This window comes from Aricia agestis, chromosome 14 (assembly GCF_905147365.1).
Source record: "Aricia agestis chromosome 14, ilAriAges1.1, whole genome shotgun sequence".
In the NCBI taxonomy this organism is placed as follows: Eukaryota; Metazoa; Arthropoda; class Insecta; order Lepidoptera; family Lycaenidae; genus Aricia; species Aricia agestis.
This window is the reverse complement of record NC_056419.1, coordinates 6,517,745-6,538,123: the sequence shown is the minus strand read 5'-3', so window position 1 is coordinate 6,538,123 and position 20,379 is coordinate 6,517,745. Positions and strand designations below refer to the sequence as shown.

Below are 20,379 nucleotides of genomic sequence, written 5' to 3'. Positions count from 1 at the left end.
AGTTTTAAATCAGTTCATATTTAATTTTGTTTATCACTTTTTGACACAGTCAGTTTTAGATATTTTACAATAAATATTCTTTTGTCATGACTACATTACAAATATACATTATAGGACACTTATATAGCTAAATTACATCTACTTTATCACAGATGGTGGCGACACCGCCTTTACAATAACATAGGCACACGGCAAGTACTATAAGGCTTTTAGGCCTAAAATTTACACAGATTTATATCATAATAAAAAGTCTTTGTAGTGGGTAATGTTCAGTGTTGCAAACACTGTTTTATCAAACAAAGCACAAAAGGAATGTTTAAGTACCAACATAACACAGCATATTTACAATAATTTCAATTTCGAATACATATTTACACAGTTAAACAGACTAGCCATCACAATATACACATAATCACTGTTTGAAATAGTTAAGTTTGATCATACGTGGACGGACAGATTGCGAGGAGAGGAACGGATACCTGGTGGTATTTGGTGTTGGACGTGAGATGGATGAGGAGGCAACACGGGATGGGCACCGTGGACTGGTGGGGGTGGAAGGGCTCCCAAGTGACTCCTAGGATGATGATGACGATGCATAGGCACAGCACCGGGACTCGGCATCCCCCCACACCTCTGCTTATGAGACACATCGGGTAGAGCGAACTTTAACTTCTCCCAGAACCGTTTATCACCCCAATGGAAATACGTACTAGTTTTTAAATACAGTCTTATATCCGGATCCAGGTCCTTTTGAGGCACATCACCTAGTAACACCACTATTAGTCTCTTTCGTCTGTCTCTCAACACTTGATGATGCGCGGTTTTAAAATCGTAACGACACCACTCGGAATTTAGAAAGTTCTCACTTAGCACCATGATCGTCCGCCGAGATGATTCCACAGCTTCCCGTATGTTATCTGCCGGTATGTAGCCACCGACGGGGAAATCACGATAAGGCAGATAAAGTTTGTAGGACGGATTGCCGCGCTCCAACTCCGGCGCTAGCTTTTCCATCACCCAGGCTTCGTCTTTCGAACTGTAACTCACAAACACATCGTAGGCCTTCTCTCTGTCGTCTCTGTCCACGTCGGTCTCCTTGTAAAAAATTCTCACGCCGTATTTGGAATGGAACCAAACACGCATCTCTTGTCGGTATATAAATATTAACATTATAGCAAATATAACTAGTAGGAAAGCCCCGAGAGTAGCTATCAGTAGGGGGATATAATCTGGCACTTCTTCGTTCATTATAATCGTCTTTGTTGCTGTCAAGTTTCCGTTAATACTGTTATTAATGCTCGGCAGCCCTGTACAGATTGTTCCATTTTCTTCGGCAATATTAAATCCAGAATTTGGCTCATCGAATACGCTCTCATTGTATATGGTGATTTCAGAACTGTTCATGTTTTTAGAATAAATGCACTTGATACTTGACAAGTCGGTAATTGAGTTCACTCGCTTTGTCCATTCGCGGAACATTTCTGTGTATTCACAATCACAAGACCACGGGTTGTACGACAGTGTGACAGATGTCAAAGTAGGATTTATCTGCCAAACCGCCAGCGTGACGAGTCGATTATGATGTAGATGTAATATCTTCAGCCGGGCCATATGATTGAACATTTCTTTGCCAATAGATTTTATCCTGTTATTATTAATGTAGAGTTCCTGCAAATTGTCCAATCCGTCGAATTCTTGTCCCTCGATAGTTGTTAAACTATTGTAATCCAAATGCAAGACTTCCAGCTCCTTCAAACCGTTAAAGGTTCTATTGTGAATAGTTTCGATACTCGAAGCGTTCAAGTATAAAATCTTTAGTCTTTTTCTGCCAATAAATGCGTGACTAGGAAGAATTTTGAAGTTGTTGCCGTCCAAGTACAATTGGGTCGCCTCCATCGGTATTCTCTCCGGTAAAGTACTGACGTAGCCCGCGTTAGTGCATTCCACAACATTTGCCGACCATGACTGATCGTGATAGCAAGTGCAGTTATTCGGGCAAGTCATCTCACAATCGCAAGCATCGAAATCGCAGCAGTGACATAGCGCGAAACAGTGGAACTCATATTTACACAGGAACTGGTGCGAGGCTGCCTCGATTAGCGGGACGAAGGCATTACCTCGATTATAAAGTAATTTGCAATGTATGCTATCTAGGTCCATCAATTTAGGTTGCGTACGGGCTCGGTTGCCGGTATTAATTTTTTGCAGCCACTCCATTGTGCAGTCACATTCTAGCGGATTACCACCAATAAAAAACTCAGGCACCGATTTATCTTGCGGCACAGCCGATATCCTCAATGAATTGGGGTCGAGGCTCGTTATTTTATTGCCGTACAAATCCACTCTCGTCAAATTGGGCTTCTTGAAAAATGTGTACGACTGAACTTTAGATATTAAATTGTCGTTTAGGTACAGCATCTCCACGGAGTTGGGTATTGCGCTTCCTGTTATCTCCGTTAACTTATTAGAGCTGGCGTCGAAAGTACTGAGCGATAGTTGCGATTCAATTTCAAAGTAATTTCCAAGTTCAGCGATTCTGTTGGCGTGAATGTCCAGCCATTGCAATCCGGTCGGAATCATGGCGTAGTCGAACCACTCAAGGCGGTTATCCGAAATGTTGAGCCACACTAGATTAGGTAATTTAGTAAAGAGACCACCGATATCGGTTAAATAATTTCCGTCCAATCTGATGGCTTGCAAATTAATGTTTCCATCAAAAGAACCGGCTTCTATTTTATGAATTTTGTTTCTTGATAAGTTTAATATTTTTAATGATGTCATTTTATCGAATACGCCCTTGCTTATGTTTCCGATATTATTTTCGGTTAGCCGCAATCCGTACATTTGGTTCATTGACATAAAAGATGCGTTTTCTACGCTCACTATCAGGTTTTCTCCTAAGTCGAGTGTTTTTAATTGCGGTATTTCTTTTAAGGCTATAGGAACTTCATCCAGGCGATTTCCATTTATGTGCAGATCTTGTAGAGATGAACAGTTACGCAAAGCGTGTGGATGTATCTTAGATATGCGGTTACTGTCTATAGAGAGAACAGACAAAACCGGCAAATTCAGAAATGCATAACTTTCTATATTTGTCAATCGGTTGTTTGATAATATTAGCGTGTGCAAGTTACTCAAGGAGCTAAACACATTTTCTGGTATGTGTTCAATAAAGTTGTCCTGCATTTTTAAGATTTGTAAGTTGTGTAAATCTCTAAAAAGCGCTATCTCCATCTTAGAAACTCTGTTGTGAGAAAAATCCAAGTAAACGAGTCGTTTCAAGCCGGTAAATGTTGATGTGTTAATCCAATCAGAAGTTAGTTCGTTATTTGATAAGTCCAAAACCAGTAATTGGAAAAGATCACTAAATAGACCCGGCGCGAGGACTGTAATTGAATTATTATTAAGATAAATCTCCTTAAGCTCCTTTGTATCGCTAAATAACTCAGGAGGTAAGCTCGTCAAATGGTTGTCAGAAAATCTAATTGTTGTCAAGGAGATTAATCCTTCCAAAGCTCTATCTGCGACGGAGTTTAATCCATTATCTTGCAAGTACAACTTTTGTAGCCTTTTCAGTCCGGACAGTAGTCCAGGTGGTATTGTGTCTATTATATTTCTCGACAAGTCCAGCACTAACAGATTGTCACCGCATTTCTCCGTAGGATGTCTATGAGCGGTAGAAAATTGAAAGTGACTAATGTCTCGCATTCTATTTCCAGTCATGTTGAGATAAGCCAAATTTCTCAGAGAACAGAAAGCTCCCTCGGGGAATATGAGCATATTATTTTCGCTGAGATCCAATCTCTCCAAGTTCTGAACGTCCCGCGAAAACGCGGTGGGTGTTATCTCTAACGACATAGTCGACCAGTCGGTGTTGTGAGTTCTTATTGTCAGGTTTCTCAGTTCGCGAAGACCCGTGAACGCACCATCGGACAGGTTTCCAATTTTGCAGTATTCGATCGTGAGCTCCCGAAGCTCGACTAACTGACGAAAACTTCCCGGCGCTAAGGAACTTTGGAAAAATAAAGCGTCACTACACTCGAGCCGCAAACGCACGGTGAGGTGGGGTTGAATAGCACTGAAATTCGTATTCTCCAACTCACTATTTATTGTCCTTAGTCTACACTGCAATGTCACTCCGTTATCATCATCGTCCGTCGTCCACCGACACTCATCCGGGGCCTGGTACCGCGCCCCCGTCATCGCTGACAGGGATGCGGTCCACACGGGCAGGATAGCGCTCAGCGCTAAGATAGCACTTATCGACCACATTAAGCACATTTTGTTTTGTTTTCACTGAACATCACTCACACATAGTTTTATTTAGTTTTTTCGGATCCGTAAACGTATATATACTGTACTCATTATTACCGAACTCGAAGCGTGTTATATTTACGAGTTTAATCGATCACTCGACTCTAACTGTACGTTATACTAATTGGATAAGATCGAGTGCTGCGCTCGCGGTGAATTACACGCGCGCGCCCGCGCCGAGGTCTGGGGTGGGACTGAGTTGAAATCGAACCTGCGCTGCGCTCGCGCACAAGGCCGCGCCGCGCGCCGGTTCACGCGTTCCAGCAGGTAACTCGTCGCGTACGAAAGGTCGTAACTGCTGAGCTTCGTATGTAGAGTTAAGCTCTATCCGTTCCGTCCGAGCTTCGCCAGAAAAATACTTCACGCGCACACACGCACGATATGCACTAACACACCGAAACCAAACCGCTTTTTATGACGCTCGGACTAGGTTTACTTTACTGGGCCAGAGCGAGACGGAGGGATGGTTGCAGGCTGTGAGCGAGCTGGTGGGGGTTCTTGACAGCTGCCCAGGTAGTGCGCAGGCGCATTGCCGCGGTCGCTGCTTGTTAACACTCCGTTGATAAAATTATACTGCGAACGTTTTATGACAGCTGACTTTTGCGTTTATGATGAAAAATTTTGCCGTCTATTTTTAATTTTAAAGTTAAGTAGCCGTGTGATTCAAGATAACGCGGCGTGTGTGCTTTGTTAAAAGTCTTTAAAAATAAAGTATTTTGAGTAAAAACATTAAAATACCATAAAATTAGAGAGATAGTAAAATCCTCGTTTATGTTTGTATAACGGGCTAGGCGGTTTTGAAATTCTTTGAATCCGTTTAGTATTATTTTGGTTTTAATTAGCGTTGCGTAAGAAATTGTAGTCACTGATATTTCTAATGACTCGGCGCGACAATAAAACACAAATTTCTCAATAATGAACTTTAAGAATTGATTGTTTTGATGATATTTTGGTGAAGTTTATGGATTATGTGATGCATTATTTATGTTATCGAATACATAAATATTTTTATACATTTCGTAATTTAAAAAAAATAAACTATGCTACTATCTCTACTTAAATTTTAAATTAGGCTTTCTAAAGTTTATTTTGTTTTTAAAAATTAAAATGTATATTTTTAACTTATTTACAATGATACATGAATTTTGTAAAAATAACACATAATATTTCATTAATGGGGATTGTCCATTTTTTTTTAATTTTGCTCATTACAAAAACATTTCGAGGAATAAGATCAGTGATCGTTTTTCTGTATATAAAAGAAAAAAATACCCATTAGTTACCTATATTTTTGAACAAATATGTTTAACCTTAGTTTGACCTTCAATGGCGTTAAATAAGCAATAAATTCGACCAACATTACATTTCGAACTTTTGGTAAGCTTCTCGTATCAGCTTTCACATAATGAGAACTTGCATTTGACGAACCAGCCATTATAAATAAGATTGAAAGAAAATTTAAAACACTACAGAGGTGAATTCGCCGCCGATGATGACGTCAGAGCGAAACTTTAAAAAATTATTGAGAAAAAACTAGCCAATGAATTTCAAAATTATTTAATTTATATTCTTAAAATACCCTATTTTAACGAAAAAAAATATAAAAAGTACATGTGATTTTTTTTGGACAATGCCCATTGAATCCATCTGAATGTGCCGCCTAATTTAAGACGTCATGTATGGGTTAATTAATTAAATGGAATAAAAAAAACAACTAGTTGTGTATATTACCATTTTGAGATATTTTTAAGAAAATAACTCAGATGTGTGACTCAGAATATTGGTGATTTGAACTTCTACGCATGTGAGAGTGTAGTTACTAAAAGTTGCACGAGGATTGGGGTAGGTGTTTCGGGAGTAAATTGCACGTTCTCGGAATGCAGATCCTAATCGCCCTTTAAGTTAAACGTTTTCGATATAATTTCTCACCGATCTACCGGTAACCCATCATCAAATAAACTAAAACGTTTATGTATTTAGCGAAAGCGGTAATTTGATTCCGAGCTATTATTAGATAATTGGGATGCGTTTTTGTATCGGAATTAGGGTGGAAATGTATCCCTTTAATTTAAGTTTGAAACTTAAACGATACTTTTACTGCATCGACTTTTAAGTTTGGATCGAATTTAAACTTTTTTACTGCATCGATTAAGTTTTGATAGTAGTACATTATACATAATATATTCGATCCAAAGTTACACAGTAGTACGTAAACAGTGTAAGTATTACTTACACTGTTTACATTTTCTAAATCATCTGTAATCCCATCATTTAATAGTCTTATTTCGTAAACATTTTCAAAGTTTTTTTTGACAATAGGTAAGGTTCACCAAATAGTTTTGGTAGTAGGTACGAATGTATGTATGTACTTGTATTTTTTAATTTGTATTTTCAAACCTATAATATTATCTCCCATCTCTCCTGGCTACAACTTTAGTTTTTTTTTTCATTACAAGTCTTATTGTATAATAGGTTAGGACTTTTGAAAATACTGACACAGATTTATGTCGACAGGACGTGAAAGAATCGTCCACATTGCGAATAACACTCGACTTAGATTAGTTTGTATTTGATATACGGTACAGTCATTAATAACCTCAAGATGCTAACCTTTCATGCGTGCAGATGCTCCTATTGTACCTCTGCCTTTTGATAATAGGGTTTTTATTATGGGAGTGCAAAAAATAGTATACGTGACCACAACTGCATCTTAGCGTTTACCTGAGCGAGGTTATTAGGCGTTTGTTGGCAGTTTTGTTTATGGCGTGATATTATAAAGGAATGGCTTTCGAATATGTTGTTCTTTTGTTAGCCGATCGAGATGAAGCACGAAGTTTGACCTCAAGGAATGCCGCGTTCAATGGCTTCTGTGGCTCATGTAGGCTCCTTGCATTGTTTAAAAAATCGGGCACAAGCGCCGAATAATAAATACCTAGCATACTTTGGTATAATATTGAATATTCGTAGATAATAATACAAACAATGATTGGGTTGTAATTTTACTTTAAATAGACTCTAATACGGAAACGTCTTAAGTTTATAACTATAAATTATGGCAATACATACGTAGCTAATAGTCGTGATCATAATTTTATTTAGTGTCAGCGTGATAGTGCTGTCGGGTCCGTCGCTATTTATGTGAGGTGTTGCGGTCCCGAGGCGTCCTCTATATCTCAATCGCAATAAATTATCTCCTTTGACACGCAAGGAGCAGAAAATTTGCAATCACACGACATTTGCATCTCTATGTAAACAAAGTTATACACGGTCACCAACACCGGTATTTCATATTATGAGGGTCGGCGCAGACGGGACACAAATTGTCGCAACGGCCTCTGCACAATAGTTATTTAGTCGCTCCAGAGTCCAGACGTTCTCAGAAGATATTTTTCAATAATTAGTTAGACGCCCTAATTTAATGTGGAGTTTGTCAGAAAATGTATGGAGTTTACATAAACTCCATACATTTTCTGTCAAACTCTATTCTAATATTCATTTAATTGAAGTTCAGTAATCATTAAATGCTTCTAAGTGCGGTCGTCGGATACGTGTTACAGTCCTTTAAATTTTGACATCGTGTTGTGTGGTGACAAAATAAAAATGTTTTTATTCTTATTCCTTCGGAGAAATAGAAAGTACTACTGGTAAATGGTAATACCTAAAATTTTTGAGTATTTGGTCGCAGTTGTTAATATCCCGTCTGCGCGTACTTTTATATTTCATACGAGTCGTTTGTCCGACTCACGCCTACCAATACAAAAGGCCAGCGGGAGATCCTTCGACTTTTTGTTACGAGTGGATAGGCGTACCGTGTGCCCTATAAAAGAATAGATTGCCGGTAAATTGTAGGTTATTGTGGAACAATTTAATGTTAGTTGAATAACTATTATTCGTGGCTTGTATGTTTTTTTATATTCAATTTATAGCCGTGTGTCGTCACGCGAGTGTAGCGTGGGTCAGTCTCATAAAGTTTGGGTGTACATTCTTAAAATTTCTTATTGTTATTGTACAATTCATGTTGAGTGGCTCGTATACACGACTCGTCTATCATAATTTTATACCCTCCTTTATTTATTTTGTGAAATTGGCATACCGTTTCCGACTTTCCAGGAATAATGTAAACGGTAGCTATTGTAGAGCCACATTAAATATAGGGAACGTTTTCGCTTTAGGGTTTTTTATAGTAGCTAAAAGTCAACTACTTGCAAGTGAGGGCTAGTATTTGCCACATCATACTTAATTGTTAGAAAATAATATAATATTTCAGAATATTTTATTCATATTAAAACATTCAAATGTGGGTAACAGGCAAGAACCGCAACGAAAGAAATTAACGTGGGAGTGCTATGTTTCGGCACGAATGGGCCGGCTCGACTGGAGAAATACCACGTTCTCACAGAAAAGCGCTTGCGCTGTTTCACGCCGTGTGTTTTGAGTGAGTGAGTTTACTGGAGGCCCAATCCCCTACCCTATTCCCTTCCTTACCCTCCCCTATTCCCTTCCCTTCCCATTCCTACCCTCCCCTATTACCCTATTCCCTCTTAAAAGGTCGGCAACGCACCTGCAGCTCTTCTGATGCTGCGAGTGTCCATGGGCGATGGAAGTTGGTTTCCATCAGGTGTCCCGTTTGCTCGTTTGCCCTCTTATTTCATTAAAAAAAGAACCCTATATATAACCCTGCTCTACATTTTTGTAAATGTTGACTTTCCGTCACATAAAAAGCTTAATCGAAGACGCATCGGTCCGTACACAATTTCCCGGATGGGTTCCCATTGTGTTATTAATTTTTGTAATTTAGGTGGCTAATCTCCGGCGACAGGTCGATACGACTAACGACACTTATCGTCCGACACGTATAATCCATTAAGTCGTCATTTCCACGCCGATGATCATTCCTCAACCACGCGTCAAACCGCCCCCGAGCCGACACCGTATTGTTCGCTACTGCTTTATCTCGCTACATCATCGTGAGGTCCTTTTTGGTCCTCCCGATTAAATTTAAACTTTATTTTTAGGCAACAGGGTAGAGAATCCAATGGACGGATTAGCATCGAACCTCTATCGAGTACTGCTAATGAACTAGTTTGTTATCTAATCGTGGACACTGTCGACCTATTAATAAATTCTAATCTAATTTTCTAATGAACATCCTGCTAGTTTACGACCTGTTCGCTTCGATTTTTATGACGTTTATTATGTTAGTTTAGAGCCTCAGCAGCCCGAGGCTTTTCCTACTACGATTTCGGGCACTCAATATTAATAAGATGTGTGCTATATAAAGAAATTCTTGTACGCCTTTGCAAATATGTAGATATTTGGCTTGCTTTGATAACAGTTAATAAAATCTAAGTATGTTTATACACGTGTTTTTTGTGTTCAATGTTATTGGATAAACGAGATACGTCTCGTTTTTAGAAGTTAATAAATGTTATTAGTAAGTTAGCGCAGAATCTTATAATTATCTAAAACTTTCATAAGTTACCTTAAACATAATTTCTAAGAATAAATTGCGATGTTTGCTAACATCGCAATTTATATTACAGTATTAATTCATGTATTACCTGAGTAATATTGGTTTTTCTCTACCGATACGAAATGTGGCTAATGCTTATTGCAATGACTATAACCCGGTGTTTTTGTTGCAGGTAATTGATGTCAACACGACCTTTGAGTCGAATTGCCATTTAACACGAGTAAGTTTATTGGTATTGTGCAATGATTCTGTGTTTTGTGGAGTCTGAACTATGTTCCGAAAGCTTTACTCTGCTATATCATAGTACCTTATATCTATAGTCTGCGATAAAGGTAAACGTGGATAATGCTGTCCCTTTTGTTCTTCATATTTATGAAAGAGTTGCTTAGATACTCCTTTTCGATTAATTTTTATAGAAACGTAAAATTTTGATAGAAATTGAAACTCTACCTAACTGATTTGCAATTTGTTTATTGCTCGGCGAGTATAATTTAAAAGACTTCTGAGTTTCTATGTAAATGCTAAAACAACATGAATTTGTCCAAATGTCCATACACTTTGCTTCGCTACTTTCACAGTGAACTCTATATTATAGAGGACACACCCTATTGTATTGTATCATTTAGTTTTGTTACTTTTAAGTTTTAAGTTACAGTTTAAGTAAAGTTCGTAATACAGATCGTCGTTTACATTTAAATAAAAACTAGCTATTTCACGGAGCTTTGCTCGGTATTCGATAAAACACGAATATAATGACATTAATGTCTATAAAACACGAATAAAATGACATTTTCTAAAAATTATTCCTAGCTAGATCGATTTATCACCCCGAAACCCCCTATATACTCATGAAAATCGTTGGAGCCGATTCCGAGATTTCAATTATATATATACAAGAATTGCTCGTTTAAAGATATAAGATGAATCGAATGAATTTAGGAACAAGTCAACTATAAAATACCCGTAACCAATCGGCGCCAGGTGTTTGTTCAACTCGGCCGAAATTGGCCGTGTCTGGTGCACTAGTAAGGTCTCGCGTTAAATCTGTCTGCCCCGTGCGCCGTAAACCAACCCCGACTCAACGAGCCGTGATGCACTTATTCGCGCGTTCACACCGGCCACAGAGTAGTTTTATACAGTAATATTATTTTGGTTTTCAATTTGTAGTTTCGATTTAGTTAACTATGTGAAAATTTCGATTATGATCGAACTTGGTTAACCGTAGTACTAGGTGGTAGTGTGTGATGGGCTAATATTGTTTTTTTTTTTTAATTATAATGAAGAGGAAAAGAGTACAGTTACTTAGAATAGAGGTACTTAGAATAGGACGTAACCAGTTCTAATGAAGAGAAGAAGTAGGCATACATTGTTATTCTCTAGCTAGTCGATAAATAATCAACTTATTATTTTTATTTAAAACAAGTACTCTTATTAAGCTGATACTCTAGTCGTGAAGTAAATAAAAGTAGGTAATAGAAATTTAGGCTCGCCCCTCAAAAGTCAAAGGATTGCTATTGAGTATGTAAATAATCTTATAAAATAAATAACAATATAATATCAGATTGAAAGGTAAAGTTACTAAAACCAATTACTACTCCATTATATTTTAAGCGGAGCTGATATTTTATTCACAAATTGTAATTTACAGCGCGATGTAGTAAGTTATATCTCATCAAATCTCATCACGCCTACAAGGTATTTTGATTATTATTTTAACACGTTAGTTATTTGGCTATCGAAATTGATTAGAATATTAAATGGTACATATTGCCTAGGGCTTTTAATAACACGTTTGTTAGTCTGTTTTAAAATTTATTTAAATATTTTTTTATTGTACACTGTTCTATTATTATGTAAAATCTGTTTCGTCGCTGAAATTCATCACAGATATTCAAACGTGATATACAATATACATACAAAATATAGGAAATATCAAATAGACAATATTTTAACATGTTATCTACATAATATTATGAACTTTCTTGAAATTCCGGCATTTTTCGTTGACTCCATTTTTAGACTTTACCTACCATAAGCCTTTTTAAAAATTTACCCTGTGGCCTGTACTTATATTTTGTCATCACGATTTTTTGGCAAGTTATAATTTTTTTAACAATACTGCACCTTTTGATAGTAGTAACGCGACGTGCTCGCGAATGGGCCCGTTTAGATAACATATTGTAGTGGCACAATTAGAAACTGTCGCCCCGCACCCGCCAACTTTGTGGCCACATTGCCCCGTTGCGGTGCGTGATGCGTCGCGTTGCGGTGATTTTGCATACATATTGATATGTGATATGCTGCGAAGCGTCATTGGATACGATGTTTGAACGAAACGAATAGGTTATGAATTGCAGCACTCAGAGACATTGAATGATTATTTAACTTTAATTTAATATAGGTTGTGACTTGTGTCAATATAATCTCTATACATTTACAGTCAAGCTTTAATTTTTTAGTAAAGCTCAAAATCATTAAAATTGTCTCTGCGTGTGGCAGTAAGTGCCATTCCACACGATGCGGTGCAGCGGCGATACGGCGCCTGACCGGTGCCGCTCCGGTGTCCTACATATAAAAATGGATGGTATGGCACACGGCGCCGTCCGGTGCGCTCGGACACGCGTACCGGAATCGAGATGAGGCGGGGACGCAGGGAGCTCGAGTCCCTCGCTGCTACAGTACTGCAAAACGTTGCGGTACCGCACTCACCGTGTAGTAGTACAGTGTCCATCTCACCGGTAGGCCGGTGAGACGGACACCAGTGCGGTGCCGCACCGCATCGTGTGGCATAGTCGTAAGACTGCGTCATTACGTTCCGACGACGCAACGCAACGGAGCAGTGTGGCCTAACTTTGCTCTTTGTCATTTACAATCGCCGCATCTGCCCCGCTACCTTTGTAAAGGTTGGATAAAGGTTACAAATATATGGCTACGGCTAATTGTAGCGTATTCACTCGAATACCATTTGTTATACTTTTATTAGCATTAATTTAAACTTAGCAGTTTAAACTTGCCTAGGTTATGCTAAGTACTCACATACGGTTTTGCTCGATAGTTTTATCGAGCAATAACCACCGTGTGGACCGCAAAACTGACAGCTCGAAGGCTCGATTCGAGCCGGCCTCGATGGAATAAATGGATGGAAAAAATATGTCAATTAAATATGTCAAATATGTCATTTCCTTCGATTCGGAGTAAAACTATCGAGCAAAACCGTATGTGAGTATTGAGCATTACGGTACTGTAGATCCCTCGCTAACTTTATAATTTTTCCTATGATGGAGTTTTGTTGTGATCATATTTTAAGGACAACTAAAATCCATAACAACACTTTTAATACCTACATACGAAGGTGTATCTGTCTGTCACGTCAAAACCTTTTAGTATGTATCTGTCTGTCTGTTAACTCTTCATTTATGAACCGTTTAAGGGATTCTGTTTTAATAATTGCATTAAGGGTGAGGCCAAACGAGCGTAATTTGTGAGTCGTGAGTCGCAGAATTTTGGTTTCAATTTCTGCTGCATTCAGTTTCATAAAAAAATCCGACTTCATTCACACGAGCGTAATTTTATGGGTCAGGTTCAATATTTACGCGACCGAATTTCTGCGACTCACGACTCACAAATTACGCTCGTTTGGCCTCACCCTAAATATTCTGCAATTCGGCAACTGTGAAAATATATAAATAATTCGTAGAGATCTAGCTCTGAAGGTTAAAGATTAAATTCTTGTAATATCTTGATGCCTAATTAAAAAGTTTTAACATTTTGGGGCAAGCGTCAGTGACGTTTCCGTTGATTGCAATTTTTTGTAAGAATTTAGGTTAGTAACCTTAGTTACTAACCTAAATTCTTACAGTTACCGTAGTACTCTTAGTTACCTTAGTTTATTTAAAACTCATTAAAATAATTACTTAAAATCTCTATTTTAGACATTTTACATGTACTTGGAGGTTTAACGTTGTTCGTGGCGGCCGAAAAGGAAGATCTTCCGACCGAGAGAGATAGCATGCTCGGTCAGGCCGAAGCCCACTGACGTCATTTCAGACGTTGTGTATATCTTGCCGTTCTCCGAAACTTCGATAGCGCGATGCAGGAATGTTAGGCGAATTGTGGGTACCGCCACAGAGGATTCTAGTATCTAGTAAGTTCTATATTATTTTGTTCTATTAATTTTTAAGACAAAAATCTCATATTATGGCTATGTATGAATATGCAACATCGAAACTTGGTTCTCATCTACTAAAACCCACATATTAAACTTTTCTTTAAACTGAAGCTTTATAGTTTGCTGATTTTTTTAAATTTTCTTTCATTCTAATTACTCTCATTAATTTTTTAATTACTTTCCGTTTGAGACAAAAAACATGTCAATACTCGTAATGGACACCGGCAATTTATTGACGGGCCGCGACTATTATACGGCTTGTCTACGCTGAATGAATCGGAACGTAGGCGCTGACTAATGATCGATGATTGATCGATTCATTCACTCGAATACATCATACGGCTATCGGTATGTGCGTTACTATTTTATCGATTGCTTCATTGTACAATTGATGTTTGTAACTAGCTTTTTTCCGTGTTGAAGACGGTAGTTCGTGTGATAGTTTTTCTGGCATACAATTTTACCTTCTGATGCCCACTTATTGCCAATATTCAATGAAATCGAGGGGTAAATATTATATTTATTTCGCATTTTTGAAAAAGGAGGCGTGCTATTTTAATTCAAGTTGTCGAACCCCTTGCTTGCTAGGGTAGAAATTATAAAAAAGTCCTTTCTTTTTGAACGCCTAAAAAATAAATGCGCATGCCAAATTGCAAGTTTCTAACTCTAAGGGTGAAGCCAACTGAGCGTAATTTTGTAAGTCGTGAGTCACAGAACTTCTGCCGCGTAAATATCTTTTCATACAAATCATGACTCACAAAATTATGCTCGTATGAATCAAACAGGACTTTTGTATGAAACTGAATGTAGCAGAATTCTGCCTAACCGAAATTCTGCGACTCACAACTCACAAATTACGCTCGTTTGGCTTCACCCTAATTATAAGTGGGAGAGATGGCTCACTTTGGCACGAATGGGCCAGCTCGACCGGAGAAATACCACGTTCTCAGAAAACCGGCGGGAAACAGCGCTTGCGCTGTGTTTCGCCGAGTGAGTGAGTTTACCAGAGGCCCAATCCCCTACCCTGTTCCCTTCCCTACCCTCCCCTATTACCCTATTCCCTCTTAAAAGGCCGGCAACGCACCTGCAGCTCTTCTGATGCTGCGAGTGTCCATGGGTAACGGAAGTTGCTTTCCATCAGGTGACCCGTTTGCTCGTTTGCCTCCTTATTTCATAAAAAAATTGAGCGTGTTCCTTGTTTCGTACCATTTATATGCTTTTGTCGCTGCCTGTACTGGGAATAAAATATTTAAGTCATGTTAATACTCAGACTATCACACCGTCCATCTCTATGTTCATATCTCGTTTTGTATAAGGCCCGCGAGTTCAGTAAGAACTTTATTCAGCGATACTAAAATTCAGGACACTTAAACAGTTTACATTCGATAATTTGGCAACGAAGTTACAAGGCTGAACTATATGGATTTGACAAAACGTATCGCTCTGTGAAGATTCTTTTTTATTTATAGGACCTAATTATCAAAATTACTTGTTGGTCCTCTCTGTGAAGATTGTTACACGGCGCTTGCGATGCCTTATGTGAAATAGCATAGGATGTTAATTTCTACTTTCGGTGTTAAAGTTATCGTATGCAACTTTACTAAGTATCCAGGTATGTTCGATTTGCGTATCGGATGTACGGGTGTATATCGGGCTTTACCCGTACATGGATCGCGGACTAGTCTCTACTCTCAGCGCGGCCGATACATATGATTGCGATAGGAATTCCTCGTCGTATTCAGCTAACATTATCGAGCATTGTGATTTTGCGTCACGTCCCGGATAATATCACATTTGCGGTACAATTATAAACGGAACGTTATTGTGTAGAAATTCGTATAAAGGGTCGCCCCGCTCCGTACGTGCTTCCACTTAGAAAAATGTCGGAAGCATCCTGGAAATTTCAATTGTTACTTTTGTTACCCCGCCGTCACAATTTGTTCGGCCGATGCCGCCAATGAGCGCTCGATATCATCGGCATACCACGCGGGGCGAGGGCTGATTAAATTATTTTCGATGGCGTACCACGGTAAACGTTTGTTTTTGTATATAATGCCTTTGTGGCTCATGCTACTGAATGAACGTATTTACTGAGATGTGCCTGCCTTTGATTTATTTTGTATGTATGTTTGTTACTTGTTTACGAAAAAAAAAACTACTATTCTGATCAAATTTAGTTTGGAATTTGGATACACTGTAAGCTCTTGGTAATGTCAGAACTCACAGGATAGTTTTTGTCTTTAAAAATAAATCGAATTTCGCACGGTGAACGAATTTCTGCGTGAACGAGGTTGCCTCCTACGTCCAACGTCAAGTTAAATTGTCAAATCGTTTCGAAATATACGTCACTGCATTGACGTATATTATACTGTGTATTGGTTTGTGTAATATTATACACGGTGCTGCTCGCCAGTTCTGTTATACTTGAACTTGGCTTGACACGCTACCGCGCGTCTAGATGACTATAATTGGATGTCATTATAATAGGTACACTCATGGTTTGACCATTCGGATTCAACGCGTCACGAGCATTGGCCAGTACACTGGTTAAAATTTCGGAACTCACGCATAATTTTATACGACAGAATCGCTATACTTACCACTAACCGAGTACGAGCTAGTAGCCTATATAAAATGCTTTAAAACAGGGACCTCCGTGATTTATTCGAGTGCACGGCTTGAATTATCCGACTCACGTTGCAATAAAACGCCGACAGTTGAAATTTTATCAGCAAAGAAACACGCTGACATATTTCATTAATCCACTCGGTTATTGTTCGCGTTAAAATATTATTAATCTCGGAACTGCGATGTTCTATTTAATCTCGTAACATACTGACGTAAAACAACGTATAAATATTGTCTAATATTTCAATAGGTATTCTAGTTTCTGCCAGTTGTCGCTGTATCTACCGTTCAGAACCTGTACGGATTGATGGTTGAATAAATAATAAGCAACATGAAATATGCGATACTTCTAGGAATTACTGCCGAGTTTTATAACGTTTCCCTGCCGAAACGAAAAAAATGTTTTTGAATACGACTTCCAAAAAAGCTTGAGGCTCATTTTCGGTTGTAGTTTTTTTTATTGTAGTATTTGAATTTAATTTAACTGTTGCATTTTCTGCTTTAAAATATTTCGTTTTCATTATAAAATTGATAATAAACTATTGATGATTGAACGTTTTAGTTTGTCTATTAAAGTGTGTAGAAACTGTTCTATATCGAAATCGGATCTCTACGAGTTACAAAGCTCTATTCAACCGAGAACAATAGTAGTGTGGGCAAATAATTTTATGTACATAAAATTATTACCAACACCTCTACAAGACTACTTCATTGTCGGCATAAAAATTTGTTATCTGTAGATAGTTTATCATTGTATCTCCGGGTATATTTATTGCGGTGTACTGTAAGGTGTAGGCGCGGACTCGTGCTTGGTATTTGTCCTGCACACATAAATAACTAACAAATAATATTGTCTTATATTAGTCCGGCCAATACCCAATGATTTATGCGTACCGTAGTATTTGGGGTATTTATCTATGTGAATGCTTTATCTCTATTCTTTGGAAGTAGCATTCCAAAATTCATACGACATGACTCATGAGTAATTTAGATAAGATTGTTTGTACACAATTGTTAATGCAGACTTACAGTTTTTTGTATCATTTCAATGTCAAAACTAGTGCCGCCATATTGTCAAATGTTACTTAAGCTGAGTTAAGAGACATCTGTATGGCTGTTTCACAGTCACACCCTCCAGTCAATGTTATCCATGTATCATTTTGCGTATGGTCAAAATGAAAATTGACGGTGTCATTACGATTGTCATTACAGTTGCATTGCTTTCATGGCACATCGACGTGCCAAATAATGCAATGGATTGAAACGATGCATCGCAAAATAAGTGGCCACAATAAAGTTACCTTTAGAAAATATGTTAGCATTGTCTAATTTTTGGTCTTTTGCCACAGCTTATTAGCATCATGGATGGTTTGCCAAGTACAAGCCCTTAGTATTTTGCTATGTTAGGTCTTCGTCTAGACACTAGACTTCTATAAACTACTGTGACATTGAATTGGCAAAGAAATTAGTTCATGATGTGAATGTTTTCGAAGATGGTATTGTATTATTTATCATACCGTGAGAACATCCAATCCTTGTCAATTTTCAAAAAGTAGAGTCAGGAGTTTTTAATATTATGTGGAATGTGATGGTGAACTCAGTAGGTAAAGTTAAAATTGTCAAATAGTATAATATGACTAGCTGACCCGGCAAACGTTATTTTGCCATATAAATTAGGTATTCGTAGTTGTAATGTAGTTGTATTTTATTGAAGTGACTAAATAAACTTATACCATGGCAACGTCCATCGCTATCCCGATCGCACAAACAATGGTCGCCGTCAGTCTCGAGTTGTAATAATTTACTATTATTTATTCAATAAAGGCACTTATCAATATAAAAAGTAGCCAGTAGGCGATTCTCAGACCTACTGAACATGCATATAAAATTTGTAAAAATTAGTAAAGCCGTTTCGGAGGAGTACGGTAACTAACATTGTGACACTAGAATTTTATATGTATATAAGAAGATACACTTCTTAATGTTATCAATCCCCAAGAGTCTTCAAGACTTATAAAACATTTCGGAGCCTTTTTCGATTTTTTAGTGAAATCAATATATTCACTAGCGCCTAGCGCTTTCAATTGTCTAATGTCAAAATATAAACCAATCGTAATGGCTGTTAAATACATAGATAAATTAGTGTCAAACAAAAAAAAAACTTGGCATAAGTCGTTGACTGGTTTTTGTGTTCGAAATGATTATGATTTAATTGTGCCACGGAAAACACCTAAAGGAAATAGTACTCAAAAACGCTAACTGACAGTCAGACTGTCGGACATACCTACTTTAATTTTACCGTGAGAATATAATTGCAATGGGCAAGTAGAGTTTTGCGTTCTTGACGGAAATGCGCCTAGCCTGTCACCGTATATTACTAGCGGTCGGGTTCATATCGCGAAATATAACGTTGTATTTGTTCATTCAATTCAAATGTGTATTCGATTAAGATCGTATTTGATATGCCTTGTATTCTATAACAGTGAAACGGAAATATAATGAAGTTAAATAAGATTTCTACATTTCGTACAACAATAATTATGAGAATTGCTTATGAAAACTAATGTGTCATTTGACTGCCTTGGGTGGGTATTTTAAGTTCTATCAAATTGTTTAGCATGGAAAAATTTATTACCTAACCTAACCCTTAAAAATCCTAAGGGTTCTTCTCAAATAATAATTCCAAACATTTGATTATCGAAAACTCCAAACCACTGCTGGATTATAAAATAGAATCCATCCCTTGGGTTCCCTATTAAAAGTTCACTAAAACCCCATTCCTTTGTCACGTTAACTCTCTATTAAATATTTTCCGCTTTGTTGCGGCTTGTACGACTTATACAATGATGTAATAAAGGTAGTGTAAAAAATACAATTGCCTTAAATTCTCGTAGCTCATATCGTGTGTCAATCATGACTTACTTCAGCTGCGAGTCGCGATGTTATTCTATTTTTTTTTTACTTTATTCATTGGCTCTATCGCATGGGTTTTTACAATGGGACCTTTAGTCCCCACGATAGAGCCATAACGTGTTATAAAATTAAATGACGATTGAGGGTTGGGGATGCTCTTAATTAAAATCACTGCTTAAAAACTGTTTTAAAAACAGAGTATCAACAAAGAAGAGTGAACTTTCTAAAATAATAGAGACAATTATTTTCGATCCTCTTTTCTTAATAGCTTTGTCCACACTGTGCCTTTTTCTGTTCGTATAACGCATATAGCGCATACAGCGCAGTCAACAGCGAACGTGAGGCATGCCAGCGACGAATGCCCTCTGACCGTATCCAAAACTTAAAAAATGACAATATTGGCGTTGCGTTCCTTGACGCATTCAATTATTGAATGCGCCAATATGAAAGTTGATGACGAAAATTGAAGATGAAAGTGCGCAGTGTGGACATAACTTATCACATTCACAGTCAAAAACAAAAATCGTTAATTAGCCAAGAACCTTATATTGACTTCTCAAAAGAATATCTAAAATGGCTTAAAATAAATTCTAAAGTTGTACTTTCGGAAGAAACGTCTTTCAGTACCAATTATATAGAACTTGAGAGCGCATTAAACGAAACGCTAGGCGGCGACCCGTTTGCCATAGACAAATAATTATAGGGGTCCATAACTAGAATTATAATTAGCTGTATCGGAGCGAACACATTCGTCAAGGCAAGGGGCAAGGATTGTGTTACATGGGCTGTGTACCATTTATTATTAGCCATATAACCAGCACAGGGGTAGAGCTATGAACATCACTCATGATTTCTGTAATAATTCATAGTCAGCTTGCCCGTA

The 20,379-nt window shown here is 37.8% G+C and overlaps 2 protein-coding genes across 2 annotated transcripts in view; one reads left to right on the top strand and one right to left on the bottom strand.

The window, feature by feature from the left end:
• LOC121733849 (lysine-specific histone demethylase 1A) overlaps window positions 1–20,379 on the top strand; it is a 437,211-nt gene that overhangs the window by 236,538 nt on the left and 180,294 nt on the right. The window lies entirely within an intron of this gene.
• Window positions 9–4,492, bottom strand: LOC121733847 (toll-like receptor Tollo). Its single transcript, XM_042124230.1, has one exon. It carries the CDS (start codon window positions 4,279–4,281, stop codon window positions 439–441), a length of 3,843 nt encoding a protein of 1,280 aa, XP_041980164.1. The 5' UTR covers window positions 4,282–4,492; the 3' UTR covers window positions 9–438.

Bases quoted from the DNA above. Each gene is read 5' to 3' on its own strand.
- LOC121733847 (XM_042124230.1), bottom strand. From the start codon at position 4,281: ATGTGCTTAATGTGGTCGATAAGTGCTATCTTAGCGCTGAGCGCTATC.